The sequence below is a fragment of the Apus apus genome, chromosome 6 (assembly GCF_020740795.1).
Source record: "Apus apus isolate bApuApu2 chromosome 6, bApuApu2.pri.cur, whole genome shotgun sequence".
Lineage (NCBI taxonomy): Eukaryota > Metazoa > Chordata > Aves > Apodiformes > Apodidae > Apus > Apus apus.
Window position 1 is genome coordinate 18051251 of NC_067287.1, and position 22510 is coordinate 18073760.

At 38.4% G+C, this 22510-nt stretch overlaps 1 protein-coding gene across 3 annotated transcripts in view; it reads right to left on the bottom strand.

Annotated features, from left to right (window-relative positions):
* LOC127386539 (dipeptidyl peptidase 4-like) overlaps nt 1-21937 on the bottom strand; it is a 39014-nt gene extending 17077 nt beyond the window's left edge. Inside the window, exons 1-16 of one of the 3 annotated variants that reach the window (XM_051623730.1) lie at nt 21854-21937; nt 21671-21755; nt 14245-14343; nt 13635-13729; nt 13441-13515; nt 11412-11464; nt 11238-11310; nt 10078-10198; nt 9499-9659; nt 8048-8151; nt 4433-4568; nt 4240-4284; nt 1471-1575; nt 1300-1367; nt 1065-1118; nt 473-597 (exon numbers count right to left, since the gene is read on the bottom strand). In XM_051623730.1, coding sequence (XP_051479690.1) covers nt 473-597; nt 1065-1118; nt 1300-1367; nt 1471-1575; nt 4240-4284; nt 4433-4568; nt 8048-8151; nt 9499-9659; nt 10078-10198; nt 11238-11310; nt 11412-11464; nt 13441-13515; nt 13635-13729; nt 14245-14343; nt 21671-21755; nt 21854-21859 — 1405 coding nt within the window. In that variant the 5' untranslated portion in view covers nt 21860-21937. Of the gene's footprint in view, nt 1-472; nt 598-1064; nt 1119-1299; nt 1368-1470; nt 1576-4239; nt 4285-4432; nt 4569-8047; nt 8152-9498; nt 9660-10077; nt 10199-11237; nt 11311-11411; nt 11465-13440; nt 13516-13634; nt 13730-14244; nt 14344-21670; nt 21756-21837 lie in introns of all 3 variants that reach the window. The other 2 variants (XM_051623731.1, XM_051623732.1) reach the window with 2 other exon arrangements.
* Between the last annotated feature and the right edge of the window lie 573 nt (nt 21938-22510).

Below are 22510 nucleotides of genomic sequence, written 5' to 3' on the forward strand. Positions count from 1 at the left end.
TGTGCTGATTAATTTATACTATCTAGCACAAGCACTTAAAGGTCAGAGACAGACTAGTCTGTTTAACTTATTATTTTCACTGGCTTTTGTTTGAACAGCACCACCTATCTTAATTTTATTTCCACACACAAAGCACTTCTCTTTCCCCAGCCTATCGCTCACCTTGCTTCCAGACCCTCCAAATTCCTTTTACAGGCAAAGCTCCCCATGCAGCTCCCTGTACAGTGGACAGGAGTGGTTTGCACCTCTTTCACATCCACTGATAGAACTATTGAAGTTTATCTCTGTAATTTTTGTCAAGGTGGTTTTGAGCCTAAGAGGGAATATGTTTTTCTGCTGCCAGTGCATTTATTCAAAAGTATCAACACATATAATTGTTAAGCACTGCATATCAAGGTCTTGACAAAGTGAACTTCCCCACCCTACTAATCAGTGAGTCATGCTTATGTCAATTAATTTCAGATACACTCACCACGACAATCTAGCTGGTAATACTGTGCATCTTTGCTGAAGGACACAGAATAATACTGGCATCTTGTTTGATTCAGATCACAGCTAACACATTGAGAAGCATTTTGACTGCTTTCTAAGAGGACTCTGCAAAGTAGATCAGCTTCATTTCAGAGATAAAAGACTTTTTTTTTTTTTTAAACTGTGCTAAACAAACATGATTTTTAAATAAGATGATGGAATGAAATACGATAAAATTGAGGAGTAAACACCTTATTGACTTAAAAAGTAGATTAAGCAGTCTGTAAACTTTTGAGTTAATTTAATACTGGAATTATAATGATAGCAAAAAAAAGGCATGAGAGGTTTTCTGTAGGGGTTTGTTGCTTGAGGACTGGTTGTTTCTTCTAACAATTTCCCTTAACTAAATTTGCATAAAAATATTTTAGTTGTTTTTACAGTTTATACTCCTACGCCGATTTTAATTAAATACACTAGATAGGATCCCACATTACACTACAAACATCCTAATATTTTTATTTTGCAATGCTTATTCTTAACTTTTCTTTCATTAATAAATACAGCTTACTCATACGGCAGAAAAAAATACTTACTTATAAAGATTTCTTCCTCCTGGCTTTCTACCATTTTCATTACTAATGTAGTATCTAAGAAAATAAAACATACCAGCTTTGGTAAAATGCTTACAGTACCTTACAATATTTGAAGGATTATCTTACATGTTTAGATCAGATTTTTATTGAGTTAAATGGCTTGTTCCCTCTCCTTGCACAGACCCTTATTTCAAGTCCTCCTGATAGTAAATAATAGCTTAATGACAATACTTACAAAAATGTATTGGTTACTGCTTCTATACTGATTACTTCCCATTTCCCTGAAGTAACAGGTACTGGAGCCTGAAGGGGAAACAAAGGCAAGACAAAAAAATAGAAGGTGAAGTTCCTCAATCACCAGGACAAACACAAGCCAGCAGTGACTGTCCTACTCCTTATTACTTACCTGTGAGCCATTTATGTAATGGATGTGCTTGTAACCTACTGCATTGCTGAAGATTTTGTAGTAGGTAGCATTGTCAGGTGCAAAGTGAGGGGGAGATGGCTGAAACTTGAACACGAGAGGAGAGAGATGTCTATTAAAGCCAACAACAAAACTCCCAAACCAAAATTATTGAAACTTCTGTTTAGAGACATAAAATCCTAAATTTAAAACAATGTATCCCTGAATGCATTGCAAAACTTTTTGCCTGCTGACTTAGTAGGTAGAACCTGTAGCCATGACCCTAAAAGTAAACACACTTAAAATATTTTCTTGCTCCTTAAGCAGTAGAATTTTCTGAGCATTAGACTGGCAATGACTGATGTCTCCTCCTACCTCCCTTGAATGTTCTACAAGTGATCCTAGTTTCTTACCATTTTAGGAAACAATACATGCATCTACTTTTGAAGCCACTGTTTCACTCTGTCCAACACCAACAATACAGCTGTAGCCCATAGGAATGTAAACATTGCAAACACATGTTTTCCTTGAATTTCCCATTTTAAAACACATATTTGTAAACAAATTCTTTGAACTCCTGATTTTTTTTATCTTGACAGTGAAAAATGTCCCCTTATTAAAAAAAAACAAAACAAAACACCTAAGCTGCTTTAAAGAGGAAATTTTGCCAGCTACTAGGTGATTACAGAACGCCAGAGAACACAAACTGAAATTATATTTTCATGAAGGAACTATACATTTATCAACTGGGAGTGGTGGAAGTGAATGGATTATTTTTTCTGACTCTTTTGTGTGTGTTCCACATAGTAGAGGAAAACAGGGGAATGAAATTGAGCTGAAAAAAGTCAAAGTTATTTCTATGATAAATGCCAAAAACACTTACATGTTGATTAGCCAACTGACACTGACAATAGCCAATTAAATTGCATTCAAATGCCACTCAGATGTTACACTCATTTTTTAAATGGAAGGTGAAACAGAAAGATGAAGGGACTCGCCTCTGGTCACTCAGTAAGCAATTTGAGTCTCCTTAACCCATATGCTCCAGATAATCTCTCCTTCTTTCTTAGCAATATTTTTGCAAAAAATAACCTGGCAAATATTTTGTTAGCTACTCCCTTAGCAGTCTTGCTGGCAAGCTCTAAGTTAACTCATGACCTGGAACCTTTTTATGCAGTAACACAGGCTGTTCTGAACACTTCTGATTAAATCTATTTTTGAAAAAAAAAAAAAAAAAAAAGAAGAAAGAAAAAACCACTATAAATATATACAAAGAGAGAAGTGTATGTCTATATTCTAAACATATATATAATTTTAAGTTTGTATACACACTTGCATGAATTGCGTATACATACATGTCTGTGTAGATATATCTCACAGAGATAAAACTATCCCATAAAGTGTCATTTCATCATCCCAAAGTATGAAAGAATAAAAGAAAGGAATAAATATACCTTTCCTATCCCCTCTTCAAGCCTCCCTACTTTCCATTCCCTTCTCAAATCCAAGAATTGTACAGCGAGATTATCTTTTTCTTCCAACAGTTCCTAAGATGTGGGTTGTCTCTTTAAAAGAAACAAAAAACCAACAACCTAGTTTAATGGCACAGACTCACATTTTGCCCTCTCATTTTGCACAACTGTTTACAAAGTCTGCAGCTTGATCATCACATTGTCTAATTGTGAAGCCTTTGCTGCAGAGAAGCAAAATGTGTCAGCGTTAAGGCCTTCCTTTCCATATCAAATTTGACAGCAGGTGGGTTGATCTCTCATCTTCATACTGCGGATGATTTCATCCCTGCTGTTGCCTCCCTCTCTGCATTTCTTTAAACTTTCATTTTTGACTTCAAAAGTGAATTAGTGACTAAAGCATAATCAGTGTGTGGAAAATGCGGGAGTGGAAAGTGTACTCTGTGTTCTCATAAAAAACTCTGAAACTCATTTCTGCCTCCAAGTCTGAACTTTTGCATCTCTGCTTCACTTCCCCCAGATCTTCTGTGTAGTTCATTAGGTGCCTATTCTATACCACGTACAAAAGGACTGAGAAGTAGCTTGGAAAGGACCATCCAGACAGTAGCAATGGGTTTGGCAGAAGTGTATGAACATTTTAATCTGGACACTTATATGGATTCATGTCCCTGCTTCTCTCCAATGGATACTTTTGGTGGGGGGAAAATAAATAAATAAATAAAACCCCAAGGAGAATCTGGAATGATTTGCTACAACCTGAAATGCTAAAAATTACTTGCATCCTCTATGCCTTTCCTCTAATACAATTCAAAGGTTATAGGATACACTTTGTAATATGTTTTATCCCCTAGATGATGCTGGAGTTGACAGGAAGACTAGCAAGCAGCCAAACAAGCATAGCTGACAACTACTCCCCTAGCACAAAGGGAATTCTGCATCCTGGTTCCTGCACTCCCCAACCTACCACTACCAAAGGAGAAGGTCAGAATCAAAAAGGAGTCTGGAAGAAGCACTGTGCTCTCTGGCAAGCTGAACATGTTGCACGAGTCACAGAGGACACGGTTGCAGCTCCAGCCCACGGTCCACTGTCAGTCCAGCCTGGGAGTTCAGAATGCCATACCCACAAAAGCTTAACACTGGGAATGGGGTGGCACAGAGGCTCCACTGCAGACCATTTTTTCCTATACGAGTACAATGCAACAAGTGAATGGATCAGACCTGCAACCAGCAAGGGGCTCATAAGGAATCTTCTTAATTATCAGTTTTATTTAGCATGTGGCAGCTTTAGAAATTGAACACTCACTCTGCCAATCCAGCCCGTTGTACTTTTTTCCATAAGCTGTTTTTCCTAAGAAAGAAAAAACAAACAATCCCACAACAATTATGTTTATTTTACATCAGGCTATGTTTCTACAAAGATAAACATGCAGAGATACTCTACCCCTTTCTAGTCTCGTTTATCAAGCATTGCAATTCTCCCACCTCATTTTTCTTACCTGTGGACATGACCAATTTTCATGAGCCTTTTCAAAGTCACAGACTGTGAGGACTGAGAAATTCTGAATTCTTCTGAGCCACTGCAGACAGATCCTTTCATCTGTCACCCATGTTACAACACTCAAATAATGATCACTGAAAAAAGCAACAGCATTAGATATTTTAAATCCTTTCTGTAATAACTTCCCATACAATAGCATCCAGCAATTCACAGAATGAGACTCATCTGGCTATTTTCATTTCAATTTACTCTTCAACAATAAACAATGATGCAAACCTAATTGTGCCATGGTTTTGTCAATTGTTTTTGCTGCTAGTAAATGCCTTGGTTATTTTCATTCATACAATAAAGAATTAGCTAGTTTGTACACACCCGCTTCCAGAAAGGCTGCAATTAAATTCTAACAGCCAGATCAATATCTTCTAATGCATAAAATAGCAGATCCTCCAGACTGCTGATAAATCTTGTACTATGTGCATCTAGAGGATATTCTTCAGAATATTAAATTGTATAGGCCTTATATTTTTTGAATTTTATCCTTAGCTGCATGAAACTGGTTGCTTGTAAACATCTTTGAGTGATACATATCTTCCATTAATTTAGTATTTATTTCTACTAGTTAAAATGGAGAGAGAGAGATCGTACCAAGAACAGACATTACTATTTGAATATTTTACTTTCACCTTCAGAATACCAACCAGTTGTCATGAACAACTGAAGAATTTGGAAAAAATATATTTTAAATGAATATTCCTGTCTATTAATTTTTAAAAAGCACAAAAAAAATCTAATGGTTTTGTTTACCGTTACGATCTGTTAGATGTATTCATCTTTTCTTATTTTAGATCTCTTCTATCTCCTGGAAGCCTTAGGAACTAAAATAAAACAACCCTCCCCTCCAAGGCAAGTGTACATTTTTAACCAGAATTTGCACATTTGACATAGTTCCAAGTTCATGTTCCTTTTTTCCCCCTAGGTTAGTTAACAAAAATGTGTGGGAAATTTTGTGATGAGAGCAAGTATCTTTGTGATCATTGTTGGGTAGAAAGAGAGGGGAGAAAAAAAGAAAAGGAAAACACTACAATTAGTGTGGATGGATTAAAAATATACGTCAACTGGTTACTGACCACTTTCATGTTTATTTCTAGATTGCAGTTTAGAAATCATGTTTAAAAAAGGTCTATTTTCATATTCATGTTTGACTGGGAAGCTGGTTGGTGATTTAACTGCTACTGTCACTGACTTCAGTGTATTTTAGACCAATAATATTCTAAAAGCACTCTGCAGGAGCTTTTTTGGAAAAAAAAATTAAGCTGTTGTTCTTCATGTACCTGTAGTAGTGGTCTCATTTGTTTTGTGAAAGGGAATTAGCACTACAGTTTTTGTTCCTCCAAAGTGAGAGAAGTGAAAAATTCTGGAGACTCAATCAGGTAAGATGGACAGTAAAACAAAATTTATTATGTTATTGTAACATAATAAATATTTTAAAGTTTTTACAGAGACTAGAAATGCACCTTCAGTTTCCAGCAACCCATGAAATGTTAACTAAGCTGCAATTAACTCCAGTATAGAGGACAGTAGTTTTGCACTGCCCTTCCTCATTAGCTGCTGAGAAAGGATATTCCTGAAATCAACATCTGGAGCTCCCTACTCTGAAGGTGACTTACTTTTAGGACAGATCATTTCAGGCAAGAAACATCCACTGCCTTCATCCTCGTGTTAGCCAACAGGAGCCCTTTGTACTCATGATGCTGTAAGTGGTGTTTAAATGCTGTACAGACTTCATACTGGTCACTTGGGCAAAAAGCGCCAGGTTTCACCTACCATCTATCTTATGTGGCAAAGTACTGCCATGCCAGATTTTGGTCGCTTTCCTTGACAAATAAAACTTTTCCTCTGAATCTGAAGAGCACTGTGTCCCCTTCAAATGTGGGGTTCCAACTGCTGCACAAACGACAAGTTCTGGATTGTGCTGCAATGGAAATCCATTTGCAGGGGCGCTGCTCCTCAAAATTCCCACCCAGGCAAGTGGGATGAGGTATGCCACCAATTTAAACTTAGTTTTACTCAGAATTTAAATCCAAGGTAGTAAAAATAGAGTTTTCCACCACAAAAAATAACCTTTCCTGTCATACAATGGTATAAATATATATACAGTGGCGCAAGTTTTCATTACTTGGTGCTTACAGGAACAAAACTACCCGACAGCAACATTTCACATCACTTGCCTTTTACTACTCATGTACTTTTGCTCTTGCAGAAGGCTTGTTCTGGCTACACATGCAGGACACATGCTGAAGCTTAACCATTATTTGGATCAGCCATGGGGAGAAAAAGTAAGTTTTGATCCCTGCACTCTTCATTCAAGACTTGATTTATCTTTATCTTTCTATTAATCCTGATCTACATAGTGTTACATTAATTTAAGAATGGATTAAGTCCATGTAACTCAGGCCTGTGTTAGCCAGATGCATACAAGGCTGTAAAGCAGATAATGTTTTTTCTCCCCTGGTCACACAGCTGCATTGTTCAGCTTTCATCAGGTCTTAACAAAAGTTAAAACGTAACTCTGAGACAGCAGAGATCTTAACCAGAATGGACTGAAATATAAAGGGCTTGTAATTCTGAGGCCCTGAAATTCTGGCAAAAACAATGCACAACAGCTATATAACCTCTAGCTAATGCAGTGTTACTGTAGAGAAAGGATAAAGAACAATATATTCATAAAAACTTGAATACTTCAGTTAACACAGACATGCTAGTTACACTGTGGTAAGGACTGAAAACAGAATAGCACTGATATTCCTGTTATAGCTTTTTGGCCACCATGTACAAAATGCTGGTTTTATGCACTCACTAACAGACCTCTTTTTTTCCTCATGTTTACCAGTATAACCTGTGCTTCCATACCCATCATATTTGTTAGTGCAAACCTCTTAAAACTTTCCACAATACTGTTAAAAAGAAAAAACAAAGCTCAGGATGTGGAATAGCAAGTTCTGTGTGCATGCATTTTAAATCAATTTAGCTGCTCTTTACAAAATACATTTATATCATGTTGTGCATTTCCAGTGGCATTTTGAGAAATACATTTTTTCATTTACTGTGCAAGGTGCCGTTTTTCAGCATGTTTCCAAAGAAAACAAACATTTTAAGTATAAATCTGAAGACAACCATGATACCTTGCCTTAACAATGAGTCTGCTTCCAATAAAATAAAATCTTCACTTCCCATTAAAACTTTGGGGTGTTTTTTTGGGTTCTCCCCTCTCCCCCCTCATTGAATTGGAATACATATATTATAATTTGATTATACCAAAACTTGCTCATATTAAAGTTGTACTGTGAAATGACTTCACCATAGTTAGACTCCACTGAATGTGATGAGCCAAGAACTTGTCACATTCTGAATATAACATACATGGAATATGCCATCTATATATAATCACTAGGAGGATAATCTCTGTGCAGATTTTCTCTGGTAAATCTTGTTGCTCCAAGAGCCGCATGACTGGGAAAAACTGCCATATACAATTAACACAGGGTGGTCACACATAAAAGCTCCTCCTCTCCCACCAAAAGAAACAAGCAAACATTTAGCCAAAATTTCTTACCCTGATTTTATTTCTGCAGGTGGGGAAATTTCAGCAGAGCTGACAGCAGGAAGAGATCTGGTATCCACAATGAAGAATCGCACAGTTGGATTTGTAGCTCCTGCCTAAAAATAAAATTTGTCATTGTATTTTTGAAGAGAGAATATTCTCAGTGAAATAAGTATTTGAAACTATAGATGAAGAAATTACTATAGACAGTCAGGTAGAACAAGCCAACTTCAAATATGTGAAAAGACAAATTCCTAAATGCCATTCTTAATATGAATACATAAATTATCCTCTGTTTTTGACGTGTTGTTGTTTTTTTTTTTTAATACATGAAAGCATTAGTTACATATTTCTAGATAAGAAATTCTACTACATTTAGAAAGATCTGTAACTACACAGGGCTTGCTGTATCCAAAGGAGCATTTGACTGTATCCCAAATCCACATTCCACACACAGTACCTAACAGTGAATCAAATCCACTGCTAATAGCAGACAGAAAAGTGCTTCTTCATGGAAACGGATACCTTATACTAAATGATCATGCAATAGCTGCCTGTACCACAATCAAAGCTGTGGCTGCAGCATGTATCTCACTGTTTTTAATGTAGTGCTAAAAGGTACTGACAGCGATATAACTGCGTCAAGTACGGGCTTCTCTAGAAATTAGGTAGCTAAGTCCTCATCCTAACAGTTAGGTAGCTGTAGTTGACCTACCTCCAAACAAAAGGTGTTTGTAATAAAACATGCAATTTAATTGGTGGTTCATTCCACACCTATCTGCTCAGAGCCACCACGTTCAGGGTAAAGCATCTGCAGCCATCAGTGAGACCAGCAGCTCACTGTGAGCATCAGTGACCTCAAGGGGAAAGGCAAAGGCCATATGCTCCTGCAGCTTCAGGAAGGGTAGGGAGTGACTGACCACAGCTGCTGCAGAGAAAACTGAACTTGGCACAAAGAGGACTGCAGGTCAGCTTTTACACCAGACAAACACTCGTATCAATTGAGCAATTGATTATTGTACTCTCAGTATAATTTGAACTTGTCTCTTTAGTGCATTGCTGCATCACTCCGCTACATCAAAATCCAGTGTAATGTCAAGTAACTTCACTTGGGTAAATCTGGTATTAAACATGAAACCCTCCACAATTTACATCTGCCAAATGCTTTATACCAGCTTCAACTCCCCAAGTGATTTTTTTATCTCAAAAACTACTTGCTACCTCAAAAATTTCTGGTGAAACAACAAAACCTTGTATCATAGGAGGTTTTTCTTTTGCTTTTTGCTTTCCCATAGAGATAATAAAATACTTTAACATTGCCAGATGCTGTTGACTTCAGAAAGAGTAATCACAGCAAGCTGTTGAGGAGAGACAGACAATATTTTCATTAACAGAAAGAGATTAAATGAGACTACTCTCTTAATGAAACTGCAGAACAACCACATTCAAGAAATAACACAGACCTTGGGATATGGGATTCTAATGGTCTTTGGATACTGCAAGGTGTCCTCAGAATAAAAGGAATACTCTATAACAGGAACTTCTGTATCATTAAATGTTGCATATGCCATAAAATCCCCATTTGGAGACCACCACAGAGCAGAATGGGTGCCAAACATTTCCTCTGAAAGAGATGCAAATGTGTTTAAGTTATAATTGATAAATTGGCTCTTCTATACTAGGTACTGTTCTCATTAGTTTTAAATAGGATTTTTTTTAAACTACACTCATATACCAAAACAGACTGTTTGTTGGGGTTCTGAAATGAGATATTAGATCAATGCTTATAATCTGTTGTGTGAAGCTAATTCACACACTATGATTACCAGTGATACACTGCAAGTTAGGCAAACTCATTTCAGTTCTGGGATCCTCACACTAGCCAGGTATTAACCTCGGTAAAGATGCCATGCTTCTGTTAAAATCCAAACTGAGATAATTTTGAACTTTCGAATTCTAAGAAACAAGTTATAATAAAATTGCTAATATAAAACAAAGTTTTTACATCATCATGCAAAGTAAATTATCCTTGATATAATTACCTTCATAAACCCAATCTGGTATTCCATTGAAAATTTTATTTTCTGCTCCATTTGTAGTGATTTGCACAGGTTCTTCTGTTGGTGAAGCTTTTATATAAATATTATTATTCCAAACATATGCCTGCAAAACATCGTCATTACAATTACTGTCACAGTAAATCCCGCATCCTTCCTTTGCCATATCTAGTGGGAAACTTATTTTTACATCAACTGTCAAAAACTGTCTTTAAAAGTTGCTCTTCACCAAACATCATCAATACTTAACAAACTTGAATGACTAATACAAATCACATGTAGCAACCTAACTTTAGGCCTAGATGCAAAACCCAATCACTTGTGATAAATGTGTCTTTCAAGGAAAACTACCAGTACTTTGGTAAAACATTGATGGGGGTCACAGCATTGCTAGTGGATCTGCAAAGATGGTGCACTTCTTCAGCAGTGCTCAGAACTACTCTGGTTTTTGGCACGTCTGTGCCTCTCTAACCAACCCTGTTCTTCCTCTCTGACAACTGATGAGCACAATGTTGTTCCAGAGCTTTGCTCTGTGGTCCAGAAAGCTCTTACCAACATCCTTTGCTTCTGTGGTTGGGCTCTATAATCCCTCTACTACAAGCAATAAGAATAAATAAACACCACAATCTCCTGTGACACATCTTCAGTCAGATTCAACACTCACCACAGGGAATGCCAAGCCTTGCAAACACAGGGGCTGTCATGACTGCAATGGATTCGGAAGGAGAGGAGGAAGACAAGGGCAGTGGGAAAGAGTTCAAGAGAGATTTTGATCTTTTAATCCCTGTTACATGCATTGCTTATGGTGTAATCAGGACATAAAAATAACAGTGATGAGTAAGTAGACAATTGTAAGGCTGCTGCCTTTGAAAGGGATGAGCTACTGTCTGCAACTGTAAAAACATGAAGTTCCTGAGCATTTTGTGACTACTGGGGCCTCTACTACTTTCTGGAATATTTTTTCATTAAAGAACAACATAAAACACAGAGGGATTTTGGAATCTTTCCAGTGTCAGTAGTCAGCTTGGAAACTAGTTCAGCTACCTCATCTAGCAGCAGGAAAGTCCCCAAACCTCAAGGGAGTGTACAATGTGAGCTTCCATTCATGTATACAGAAAAGACTGTTCGCACTTATCCTTACTAACCAGTTTCTGACCAACAGGTGACCAGGATATATACTGTGTATCATTATGTAGTAGTCTGTCATCCAAGATAGAACTGGAAAAACAAAAACAAAATGCAGCTAAGACAAGTCAGTGAAATGTCATTTCATTGCAAAATAACGGTAAAACCACATCTCATGCGCAAAAATTACTGACCTGCTGTTGAAATCATAGATGTGATATGAAGCTGTATAGGAATGCCTCCACAACTGCAAAAGAATTATTTTAATATTAAGAAAATAATTTTTACCAGGATCCACACCTCTTTCACTTTGAATTACCTCTGAAACCCCTCTCATGCTTTTGTGTAACAGACAGAACACAATGAACGTACAAGGGTAACAGATCTCTGTACATTTAAGACAAGACTAAAGAATCACCACTCCTCTGGGCTCATCACTGAAATACTATGACAGAGGCCACTGACTGATTAAGGACAGAGATAAAAAGGCCAGAGAGGCTCCAGATTTTCAGAAATCCTTGTAGCTGCAATAGTCTGCCATGTAGCTATGCACAGTTAATCCTCCTCCTTCTGCCTTACTGGCACACTTGTTGTTTTCTGTCTGGTGTTCCATGCTGTATTTTCTAACTTGGCATCTTGGTGTTTAGTAGTCCTCACAAGTCCCAGGAGTATTTCTGTAGTTTCTCCTGTTCTGGGGTGACCCATTCCCATTCATATTGTCCCAGAAATAAAGACTTTATCCCAGAAACCTGCTTCTTGAACTTGTGTCACACTGTGGGCACTTACAGAGAAAAATGATAATGTAGACACATTTAAATGTGTTCACTATGTGGGGCTGAAGAGGTTTGATTTATCCCAATGTGTTGACATGCTACAATAATGCTACCTTCTACGATAGTTCCTCAAGATTTGTATGAAGATATAAAACAATAACAGTACTACACAACCAGATGGCTATTACATAAGAAGTGTCTACATCCTCATTATTCATTTTGTTACTTTGTTTTCTTGCAATAAAGATTAGTAACAACATAACTTTCAATCACCTAATTACATAAAGGTTCGAATATCTTGCTTCAGCATTAAAATTAACCCCTACAACTGCAATAAATAAAATACGGTAGAGCAATGACTCCTGAGTAGTGGGAATGTCTAGGGTGGCTGAAAAAATATAAGGCATTGTGTGGCCACTAATGATGCAGTAAAAAGTCAAACAATTCTAAACAATTCAGAAAGATGAACGGTAACTAGCTTGGTAGTACCTAGCAAGGAAGGTAAAACTGCAAAACAGTGCTGAGTGCAGGGATCATGGTTAGCACAGTGTGAGAGGCACTCCTGGACTGCCAAGCCAGACTATGTAGACAGAGCTCAGTGCACTGTGCTCAAGTATCTGTACACTACACAAGTCAGTACTGAACTTCTTACAACCAAAACAGGTAACCCTCCAGAAAGCAAAAAAGGAAATAACAAAAAGTTACTAGCTTCTCAGTGCACAAGCTGTAGGGCAAATTATCACCTTCATTAGGTTTCTGTAACTGTCCTCAAGTGGCACACAGAGCCAGGTCTTCATGCCAGCTGGCATAAGCCTAGGTTGACCTTTGTTGCATGTTTCAGCAGGAACCTAGGATGAGCCCATTGTGCTGGAGGTTTTTCACATGCTTGCTGACAGCAGGGAACATAAGTGTGGACATCCAAGTCCACTCTAAGCACAAGAGGACAGCCTTCTCTTATAAGCACATGCTACTTTTAATTCACCTTAATTTTTCAACTCTTATGTCTACTACAATGTAACAACTATATATATATATACAGCATATATGCACAAGCCTATGCATACAAGCATATCTACTCATCACTTCTCCCTACCCACACAACTCCTTGGACAGTCATGCCTATGTACTCTTCTAGATTGTCTCCCCAGATGCACAGATCCAGCCTCATTTTCCTTATGACATCTCTCTCACTTTTTATCCATATTCTTTTCTCAGGCAGTCATATCTCTTCCACCATGCTCACAGACTACATCAGTCTCTCCTCTCCTCTTCCTACCTGCTTAGCTTCACTGTTCCCCTGCAGACATCCTCTCACACATCCACCCTTTTGCATTTGTCTCACATTCTCTCAGTCTCTGCCACCCTTACTTTCAAGACCACCTTTTCACTCAGTTGTTCCGAAAACTTTATTTCCCAGCTTCATCCTGAGAGAAGCGAAGTGCACTTGTACCTTTGTATAGCTGTACTGCAGAAGAGCAAACTTTTGGTTAGAAGACAATAGAGCCGTGGTTGCCTTGTATCTATCCTGTTAACAAAGGGCAAAAAGAACACATAAAGCACTGGTTCCAAAGAAATACACAGAATAAAATGTTAAATTCAATACCTTTCCCAACATCTGCATATATTATATACAAGTCAACGTACTAATGTTGTATTCGCCAAGATTACTGAGGATGTTCCAGTGTCAGCATCAACAAGTAGGATGTCCCCATTAGCTGCTTTGTGAAGATACTGATTTCCTGGAAGAACAAGAGAGCTTCTAATAAACCACAAAACTTCTCTATTCCCTTTTTGTTTTTAAGCAGGAAAAAAAAAATTAAAATCTGGTCAGTGTTTTGTTTCCCACTTCTGTAATGAAAGTAAGCGTATAGCACAAGAATGTTCACAAAATGAAGTACTCCACCTTCTTGGCATCTCTTTCCCTTGGGGCACTAGACACATTCAAAAGGAAAAGCTCCCTGTATCCTCCTGTTCCCTGATACCCTCATCAATCACAAGACACCAACACACTTCATACCAAAAAACCACAGAAGTTAAGTATGCTCTTTCAGCTGTAGGAGAATACAGCTTGCCATGAACAGAAACATGTATCTAAGGGGAGAAAACCTATTTGGGCTACACACTTTTCTTTAAATGGCACCAATAAATAATTTAACCTTTTTTCATGATACAGCAGTTACCTAAGCATGAAGATAGTGTTTACTAAAGGTAGTACATTTTCTTCACATTCATGCTGTACGTAGAAATTAATTACCTGAAATCCACTGCAAATTATGTGTTCTGTATTTATAGTCATTGTTCAAGTAATTCTGTAGAGTATATGTTATTCGTGAATCAGGCTCAGAGGTACTTTCTGAAAGAAAGAGACACAAGAGAGATTTTCATGTTGCTGTAAACTGTAAACTGCACCACCCCAGCTTCCTAATCCGACTACTCAAATAAGTGTTTTTTTGTTGCCAGTTATTGATGTGTTTTAGCTAACCAGCTCTGAACTACTGGCAGTAAGAAGGCACTACAGCTGTACTGCAAGATAAATTCAGCAAGCATAAAGTAAAGGAGTATCAGTGAGACAGCTCAATAAACTCATGTAAAGATTATACATGCCTCTTGTCTGCTGGAATTTATCTTTAAGGTACACAAGAGTTTTGACTTTTGAGTAAATGAAAATACCTTTTTGACAGTGACCTCTGGCCCTTATCTCAGGAAAAACACAGCCATACTCCTCAAAAACTGAAAGGAAGTGATCTTAGTGCTTTTCTCTCCTGTGCACACTCTGGGAACTTCATTGCAGAACCCTGACTGCTAATATTAGTGCAAAACATCAGCTGTGGGGTGGATCATGCAAAGTAGAGATGTACATGCTCATGTGTGAGAGTGGTGGACGGGCAAGGCTGTCCAGATGAATGAGATGTGGCACCCATGTGAGTAGATGTATAGACCTTGAAAGATACACTAAAATTAAAGTGGCTGCTGTACTTCATCCCATATTCCATAACACTATTGTTCCTGTTCATCAGCCCTTCAATTATGAATCATATGATTATCATGAAACTCAAATTTCAGAAAAATCTCAAAGAAAATAACCTGAGGAGCAGCAGAATTTTCAGGGAACGTCTAGTTTTAAAAAAATAATAGTTAAATCACAAACATTGATAAGCTTATTGTGAAATAACTGGTTAAATATTCACCCCTCTCTTGATTTTGACTGCAAAATTAAAGACAAGCAACTGGGTTACTATGAAAAGACTAAGTGAAACTTTGAACCCAGTTTAGCTAATGGGTTTGTTCATTAGCTCCAGTGCACTGCAGTCAAGTTCTATGAAAAATATTTCTTTCTTACTGGCTGCAGTGCACAAGCTACTCTCTTCAAAGTCTGAAAGGTTAAAATAATAATGTTTTTAAAAAATGTCTTTGTGAGTCTTTGTGAACTTCTTTCTGTGTCTCTAAGAACAAAGACCTGAGTTTTTAATTTCAGATATTCCTGCTTCCTCCTTTGCCTTTTTTTTTTTTTTTAATGAATGGAAACCTAAAGACTACCCTCACAGAAATCTACACAGATCACAGGGGAAGGAATTATTATTTCAATACGCTAAATAATTCCTTTTTTGTTACTACCAGCACAAATCAAAAGACCTAGTATAAAAACAATTGACAAAAACACTCAGGTACAGATGTGGTGACGAATCAACCAAGATAAAAACCTGCCCCTATAAATTCTGCAAGTCCCAGTCTTAGAGCTACTTTAAATCAGACAGCCTCTTTTTTCATTATGTTGAAGAAGAAAAAGAGTGCAAAGTCCCTGGGGACACACACACGCACACACGCAAAAGCACCTCACACAATAATTTTTCCAAGTTCTCTTTCTGCAGGTTAAATACATGTGACAGCTGGAACATGACAAGAATATATATATCTGTTAGCTATTAGAGTTTTAGTCTTATTTCCAAACAATAAGCACACTGCATATATACAGCACAGACTATACAGCTATTGCTGCAATCAAAGTCAAGAGGTACAACAAACAGCTCAGCAAAGGTTAAAAAAATTGCTTGCTCAATTCCATCTGAAATTTGACTGTTCTTAAAAATTACTAGTCTAGGTTTTTTTGCTCATGAAGTTTCGGTGAGAATATTAATTTTTCAGGTTAATTATTCTACAATAACTGAATATTTAATTTGATGGATTATGAACAAGTGTGGATTTGATATTCATGCACAGTTGTCTAGTTGGGAATATCACTTCTTCCTAATTGAGTAAGTGTCATTTTCAATTAGAGTGGCTTCAGAAAGCAACAAAAATTCTCTCTTGGAAAAGGAGGAGCAATTTAAGACAGGTGGCTGATGAACAGGTTTAGGGATTTTTCCAGACTGATGAATGTTTTTCCCCCTGGTGACATACATATTTTGCTGAGGTCTCATTACTAAAAATCAGGCCACTATTAAGATTTGTTGGCTGTGTATAAAATTAAAATTTCATTTTCTGTCAACACCTTCCACATAGTAACTGAATATGAAAACATACGCCAAGCTGTAAGGGTAGAGTCATAAAAGTTCTAGTTGAAGTAATTTCTTAATTTGCAAGACAGGCCACTACCAATGTCTTCTTACTTATGCACATCATGCCACTGATCAAAGATAGTCAACATACACTGAATTCTCCGTTTTGGTTATTCTTTTTCAGAACCCATTTGAAAAAATGTGTAAATCAGGTTTATTTTTACAAAATAAATTTGTTGTGGACATTCAAGAGCATTTTATTGGCTTTGAAGATTGGATACAGGTCAATGTATGTTCATATTTTAGCAAAACAGCTTCTTTCACTGTTAGGTTGCTCAGAGAGGCTGTGAAGTGTGTATTTTCTCACTATTCTTTTTTTACTATTCAAGATACAGACTTATTTTTCTAAATTCCAAATGACTAGCTTTTCATCTCTACCCTATTATCACCCCCAACAGCTCATGTGTATTTCCACTATCATAATGATATACTGGATATATTTACATCACAATACCCCTGTTACAACAGCAAAAGCTTAGTAAGTCCTGGCAAGAAGACTCTTAACCTTTTATGTAAGTAGTACTAATATTAAGTTGATAAAAAAATCCAGAATTTAACACAGAACTGTTTTTTTTATAATATGTCAAGCTTTCTCAAGAGAAAAATTGAGTCTGTTTCAGTAGGTGTGGAGTGTAAAGTAAATAAGAAGTATTGTGTAAGGTTTATGGTGTGACACATCACCATAGCAAAATCTAAACTTGTTGACAAATTAGTTTTGGTATATGTATTGTTTATTCCCCAGTGTCAAGGCACATTTTACTTATTTCCCTATGTAATAAAAAAGAGTAAGAAAATATGTAGCTAATTTAAAAGAGACTGAAGACTATAAAACCAGTAACAACTGAAGTTTTACTGCATGTTCACCACTGGCAAGAGAGACTGAAAGAACCACAATAAGGGAAATATGAGTACAAGCATGATGCTAAGGAATAAGGAGAAATAAAAGGGTAGAGAAACAAAAATCAGAAAAGGTGAACGAGTATCACCATTTTTAACACGAACAAGAATGATCTGCAAACTGAGAATGTAATTCAGGAACAGAGAGAGAGATACAAGAAGGGAAACCTGACTGATTCTGTAGTTAGTCAGAAAACTAAATGACATTTCAAGCTATTTTTTCCAAACCTTTTTTCTTCCCTGTTTCTCTTCCAATGCATGTATAAAAGCACTCAAAAACCTTCCCCCTACACTCAAGCCTCCAGTTACTGCCCGAGATGTGACAATTAGAGCACAGAAATTGTTTTCCAGTAAAGAAGAAAGTAAAAATTACTCTGCTGGGTCAGGCCTAAGGTTCACTTAACCCAGTATCCCATCTGATTCCCAGAGGCTGATACTGGCCATGCAGGGGAGACCTTAACCTACAGATGAGTACTGTGACAACTCTCAGGGCAGTTCATCCAGGTGTTACTCTGTGGGCTGCAGAGATTTCCCCAGAGGGAAGTAATAATTAACTTTGCAATCAATAGTTCTGGAGTACCTCTCAGATTTGTCCCATCTCCTACAAAGCAAGGAAATAAAAACAGCAGAAGTGTCCTACAGATAGCAATCCACTGTTGTTTTTTTTTTTTATACTACATTACTCAACATTTTAATTAAGGTAGATAACCTGAGTTAAATGACAGTTACAGAGGTCAAGGACATACAGTAGGAAAACATTTCCATTCTCTATCTTTTCCTTCACTAGCTAGAAAAGCAATACATCCACACATAACATGAAGACCACAAGGATCCTGTAATGCAGAGCAAGGTGCAGGGATACATGGGGAAAAGGAGAACAGTTAAAACAGTGGGATTCAAGCCAAAAGACTGTTCAGGCAGGCAAGTCTACAGCGTACTCACAACAAGACAATTAACCTGCTCTATCTCCCATAGAACTTTGGAGAGAATTTCAGCCATGATTTTTATTAAAGTCCTTTAGAAGCTATGTTACTAGAACTAACCACTGCTTAGCATTTATATTATGGCTCTTTAAAAACACAGAGTCAATATTCTTATCTAAACCCTAATTTTTAAATCTAGATTCAAAAGAGATTCTATTTCAAAAATCAATCAATTTCTGATCCATAGATTTAAATTCCCTTACAGATTTTCTAGCTTTCTCCATAAACACCCTTAAACCTAAAGCCTTTCAGAACCTGAAATAATACAAGACCATGACATATCACAGGTGTCAGAGTCATTCATCTTGTGGCACAGATCTTCAAATACAAGGGTTGTCTATCAGCCAGAAGCCTTTTTGCATTTTTAATATACTGTGAATATTTCACCCTTGGAGAATCAAACCTCTAGGTGAAGTAACTTCGTTTGCAACCAGACAGTTGTATAAGACCCCTCACTATACCCCTGTTTATGGTTTGCTCATGGCAGCAGAATATTAGCTATTGCAGGGTTTCCTTTCTGCACTCAGCGTTGGCTATTCTTCTTCTCACTCCTGGCTTTTCAGCCCAGCTGGCCGTAACAAGTACGTAACAATTAGAAAAGAGACAATGGTGCCTGGCCCCTGAATGTTTCAATCTGCCTTTTGTATGGAAAGGTATGGGAGAAGTGTAAGTAAATGACAGGTGAAACATGAGCAGACAGACCACATTCTTTAGAAAATATTCACGCTTTAAGGGTAACCACTTGCTACTGTAGTCACCTCTTGAATAGCTCCACAAAGCATAACAACGTTTTCATCAACGGACTTCAAATACAACCCCCAGGGCTGTTTTGAGATTAAACTATTTGATGCAAGTAGCCCCAGCTGTCAAAGTAGGCAGTGGGTATAAACAAAAACAATGGAATTTTGTACACCGGTCTGGCTAAAGACCCTGAAGGTAAATATTGAAGGGCTGCAGCCAAAGTTAAGGAATGCTTTTGAAAATTTAAGTCTGCAGTATTTGCTCTTGCTAAACAGCTGCAAGAGAAGAAGCACAAGTTCCACGTGGCCAGGCCTGGAGTCCAGTCAACAAGCCAGAACTCCGGAGTGGCAAAATTTCACAACCTTTCACAGCACTGGACCTCATTTATGAAACTGAATCTGTGCTACATGAATTCCAAGCTTTTGAAAATGAAAGTACATTGAAGAGAATAGCAACAAAAGCCAAAGGGAAGAAATCCAAACTCAAAATTATCTGTGTATATCCACTGCAATGAAATAAAGACTTGACTGCAACTACAATGACTTTTATCAGAACAGACTTCTATTTACCATAGTCACAGTCATGTGAGCTGCTCCTCCTCTCTACCACCCTTCAATTTTCCCACCTTTCATTTTGTACTCAGTCCAGCACCTGTACAGTTCCAAGAGACATCCTCAGCTGACTTGCATGCCCTGAGGTCGTTCATAAAAGCCATATAAGCAAACTGTCAGTGATTAAGTGCTCTAATCTAGAAAGGAGTAATTATAAATGCACCACCTGTACACTCTCAGCTAAGAGAAAACCTTTGTTTAGCACCCTTCAGTCAAAAAATTCAAAAGCACCCTGCAGTTCCTCAACTCTAATGGTCACAGTTATTCAGATATTGCTGCTGGCTTTATCTGAGAAGAGACAGGAATTCAAGTTTTCAAACCTCTCCAACTCAGTCCTTATTTTATCCAGAGGAACCAGCTGAACTGCCTAGATAATTTCCCATAGATTAATTTCAGCCAACCATAACAAGACTGACATATTGCCCTACTCTTCTACAAGTAAAATTACTCAAGCCAAGGCTTCACAGCATGGTAACACTCTATGTCATCCAACAGAAGTGCTTCTTTAAAGTAAAATCTATTTAGTACATACTCAATGACAGATTTTAAATTGCAGCCACTTCTATAATATAAGGATTCCTCTGCTTCCATTTCTGGAAGAAGAAAACCCATTTGAATTTCAGCAAGCCATAGCATTGGCATTAAGCTAGAAAAGCACAAACTCAGCATCAGAGTTCAGGCCTGCATACTGAATTTATTCCCTAGGTCTAATGCCTACACACACACATCTGATAAGCTATTAAGGATGTTTTTCTTGCTCTTCCCAACTTCTGAAACTAACAGTACTTTCTGTCACCTCAAAAATTTGCATTTTTGAGATAAGTGACAAAAAGATGCCCAAAAATAACAGAAAAGAGTCAGCATTCACTGATGCAAGTTTTTGCCCAGAAAGTATGTAATTGAGATATGTAGACTTTGAAAATCTAGTTTTTAATACCTGTGATATTAATAATGACAGAGCTCAATTGCAAAAAAGTTTAATGTAAATTATGCCTTATGAAAACCAGTGATGCAAGCTCTGCATCTTTGACATATCAAAAAAACCACTATACCTTTCTATGCATTTAAGTAACCGCTGTGCTAACTTCTGAATACACTGTAAGATCAGCATACCCATCTTCACACTTACTGGGGTGCACTTCACAAAAAGACCACCAAAGGTGGTCTACAAAACAATTTGATCCCTTAGAGTTTGCAAAGCTGAATTCTACCTATCACAACTACTCAGCTGTTAATCATGAGAACACAAAACGAGAGATTAAACTGCAACTCTATCTACCAGCTGGAAGCAATGTACTGCTTGATGAGGTTAAAGCTGTTTCACATTAGCATCCAGAGCTGCAAGGACAACCAGGAAAGTGCAAAGTGATCAGAGTTCAAAAATGCAATCAAAATCTCTTCTTACTTTTGTGACCTCTGTAACTTTGCTGTGTATGCAATTTCATTCAATCCGGTTAACAAAAGTTGTGCAAACAAAGCAAATTAGTGTTATCTTATCTCTTAAATACACCCTAGAAAACAGACTAAAAGGCATTTTACTGCTGGTTCTGCAGCCTTCAGCAACAGGAAAACAAAATGCTAAAAATGATAATGCTTATGACTGCTCTTCTCAACTCACACAAGACTCGAGGGATTTTATAACACCCCCCCTTCCCCGCGTCCCCCCATCATCCCAGAGGAGACACCTTGACGAAGTACATCCCAGTTTCCTAGGAGCTCCAGCTCTATCAACCCTGTTCCCTAAACCAAAAACTTTCACCAAAACTTCCCCCCCCCCCTGCAGTGGGCGCCACGGCTGCGGATTCCCCGAAGGCAGCAGAGCCCGAGATCCGGAGGCCGCGGGGAGACCCCCGCCGCCCTGCCCTCCCCTCCCGTTCCCGCCGCGGACTTACCGCCGGTGAGCAGCGCCACGGGCACGGCGACGGCCGTGATGGCGACGGCGACCCCCAAGAACCCCAAGAGCCACTTCAGCCAGGTCTGCAAGGAGAAGCCCCCTCAGGCGGCAGCCCCGGCCGCTCAGGGCCGGCCCGCCCGGCCGCCCACCCGCTCCCTCACCCACCTGCTCCCTCACCCACCTTCATGGCGCGGCGGCGGCGGGCGGGGCGGCCCCGGGCCCGGGCGGCGCGGCCCCGCCAGCCGGGGGCTCCGCGGTCCTGCCGCTGCTGGGCGGGGCGAGGGGCCCGGCGGCGGCTGCTGGTGGGAAGCGAGCAGCGTCAGGCGCCGGGGACTTGTGCAGGTTCTGGGTTTTCCTGGTGGCTGTGCAGCTTGGCGTGTTGGGTTTTGAGCTGCGGTTTCTCCTTCAGTTCAAACACTTGGAGCGCGGTGACATAACTGTACCTTGAAAGAGGAGGGGCCTTGGACACTAAAAGAATTTATGTAGGAAATTAGATAAGGGCCACACAGAGGTCCCAGAAGTGAAACGCCTTCAAACGCTAATGGCAAAGCTCTTAGCTTTGATAACACCAGCATTTCTTGTAAAGTTTCTGCTCTTTGAACTTCGTTCTCTGGCAATCAAGTTACGGAAAGACTGATGAATTGCAGGAAGGGCCTATAAGTATTTCTTTGGCATTGGTTCCTTGGTATAAAGGAGAGATGGATGTGTAAGTGTGAAAAACGGAATTTTAAATGAAGACCAGAAAATGGAAGTATAGGATAAAAGTTTAAAATTTAGCTCTGAGATGGCCTTGGTTTATCACATCACAGTTCCATTTCCAAGGAAAATCTTGTGTTGA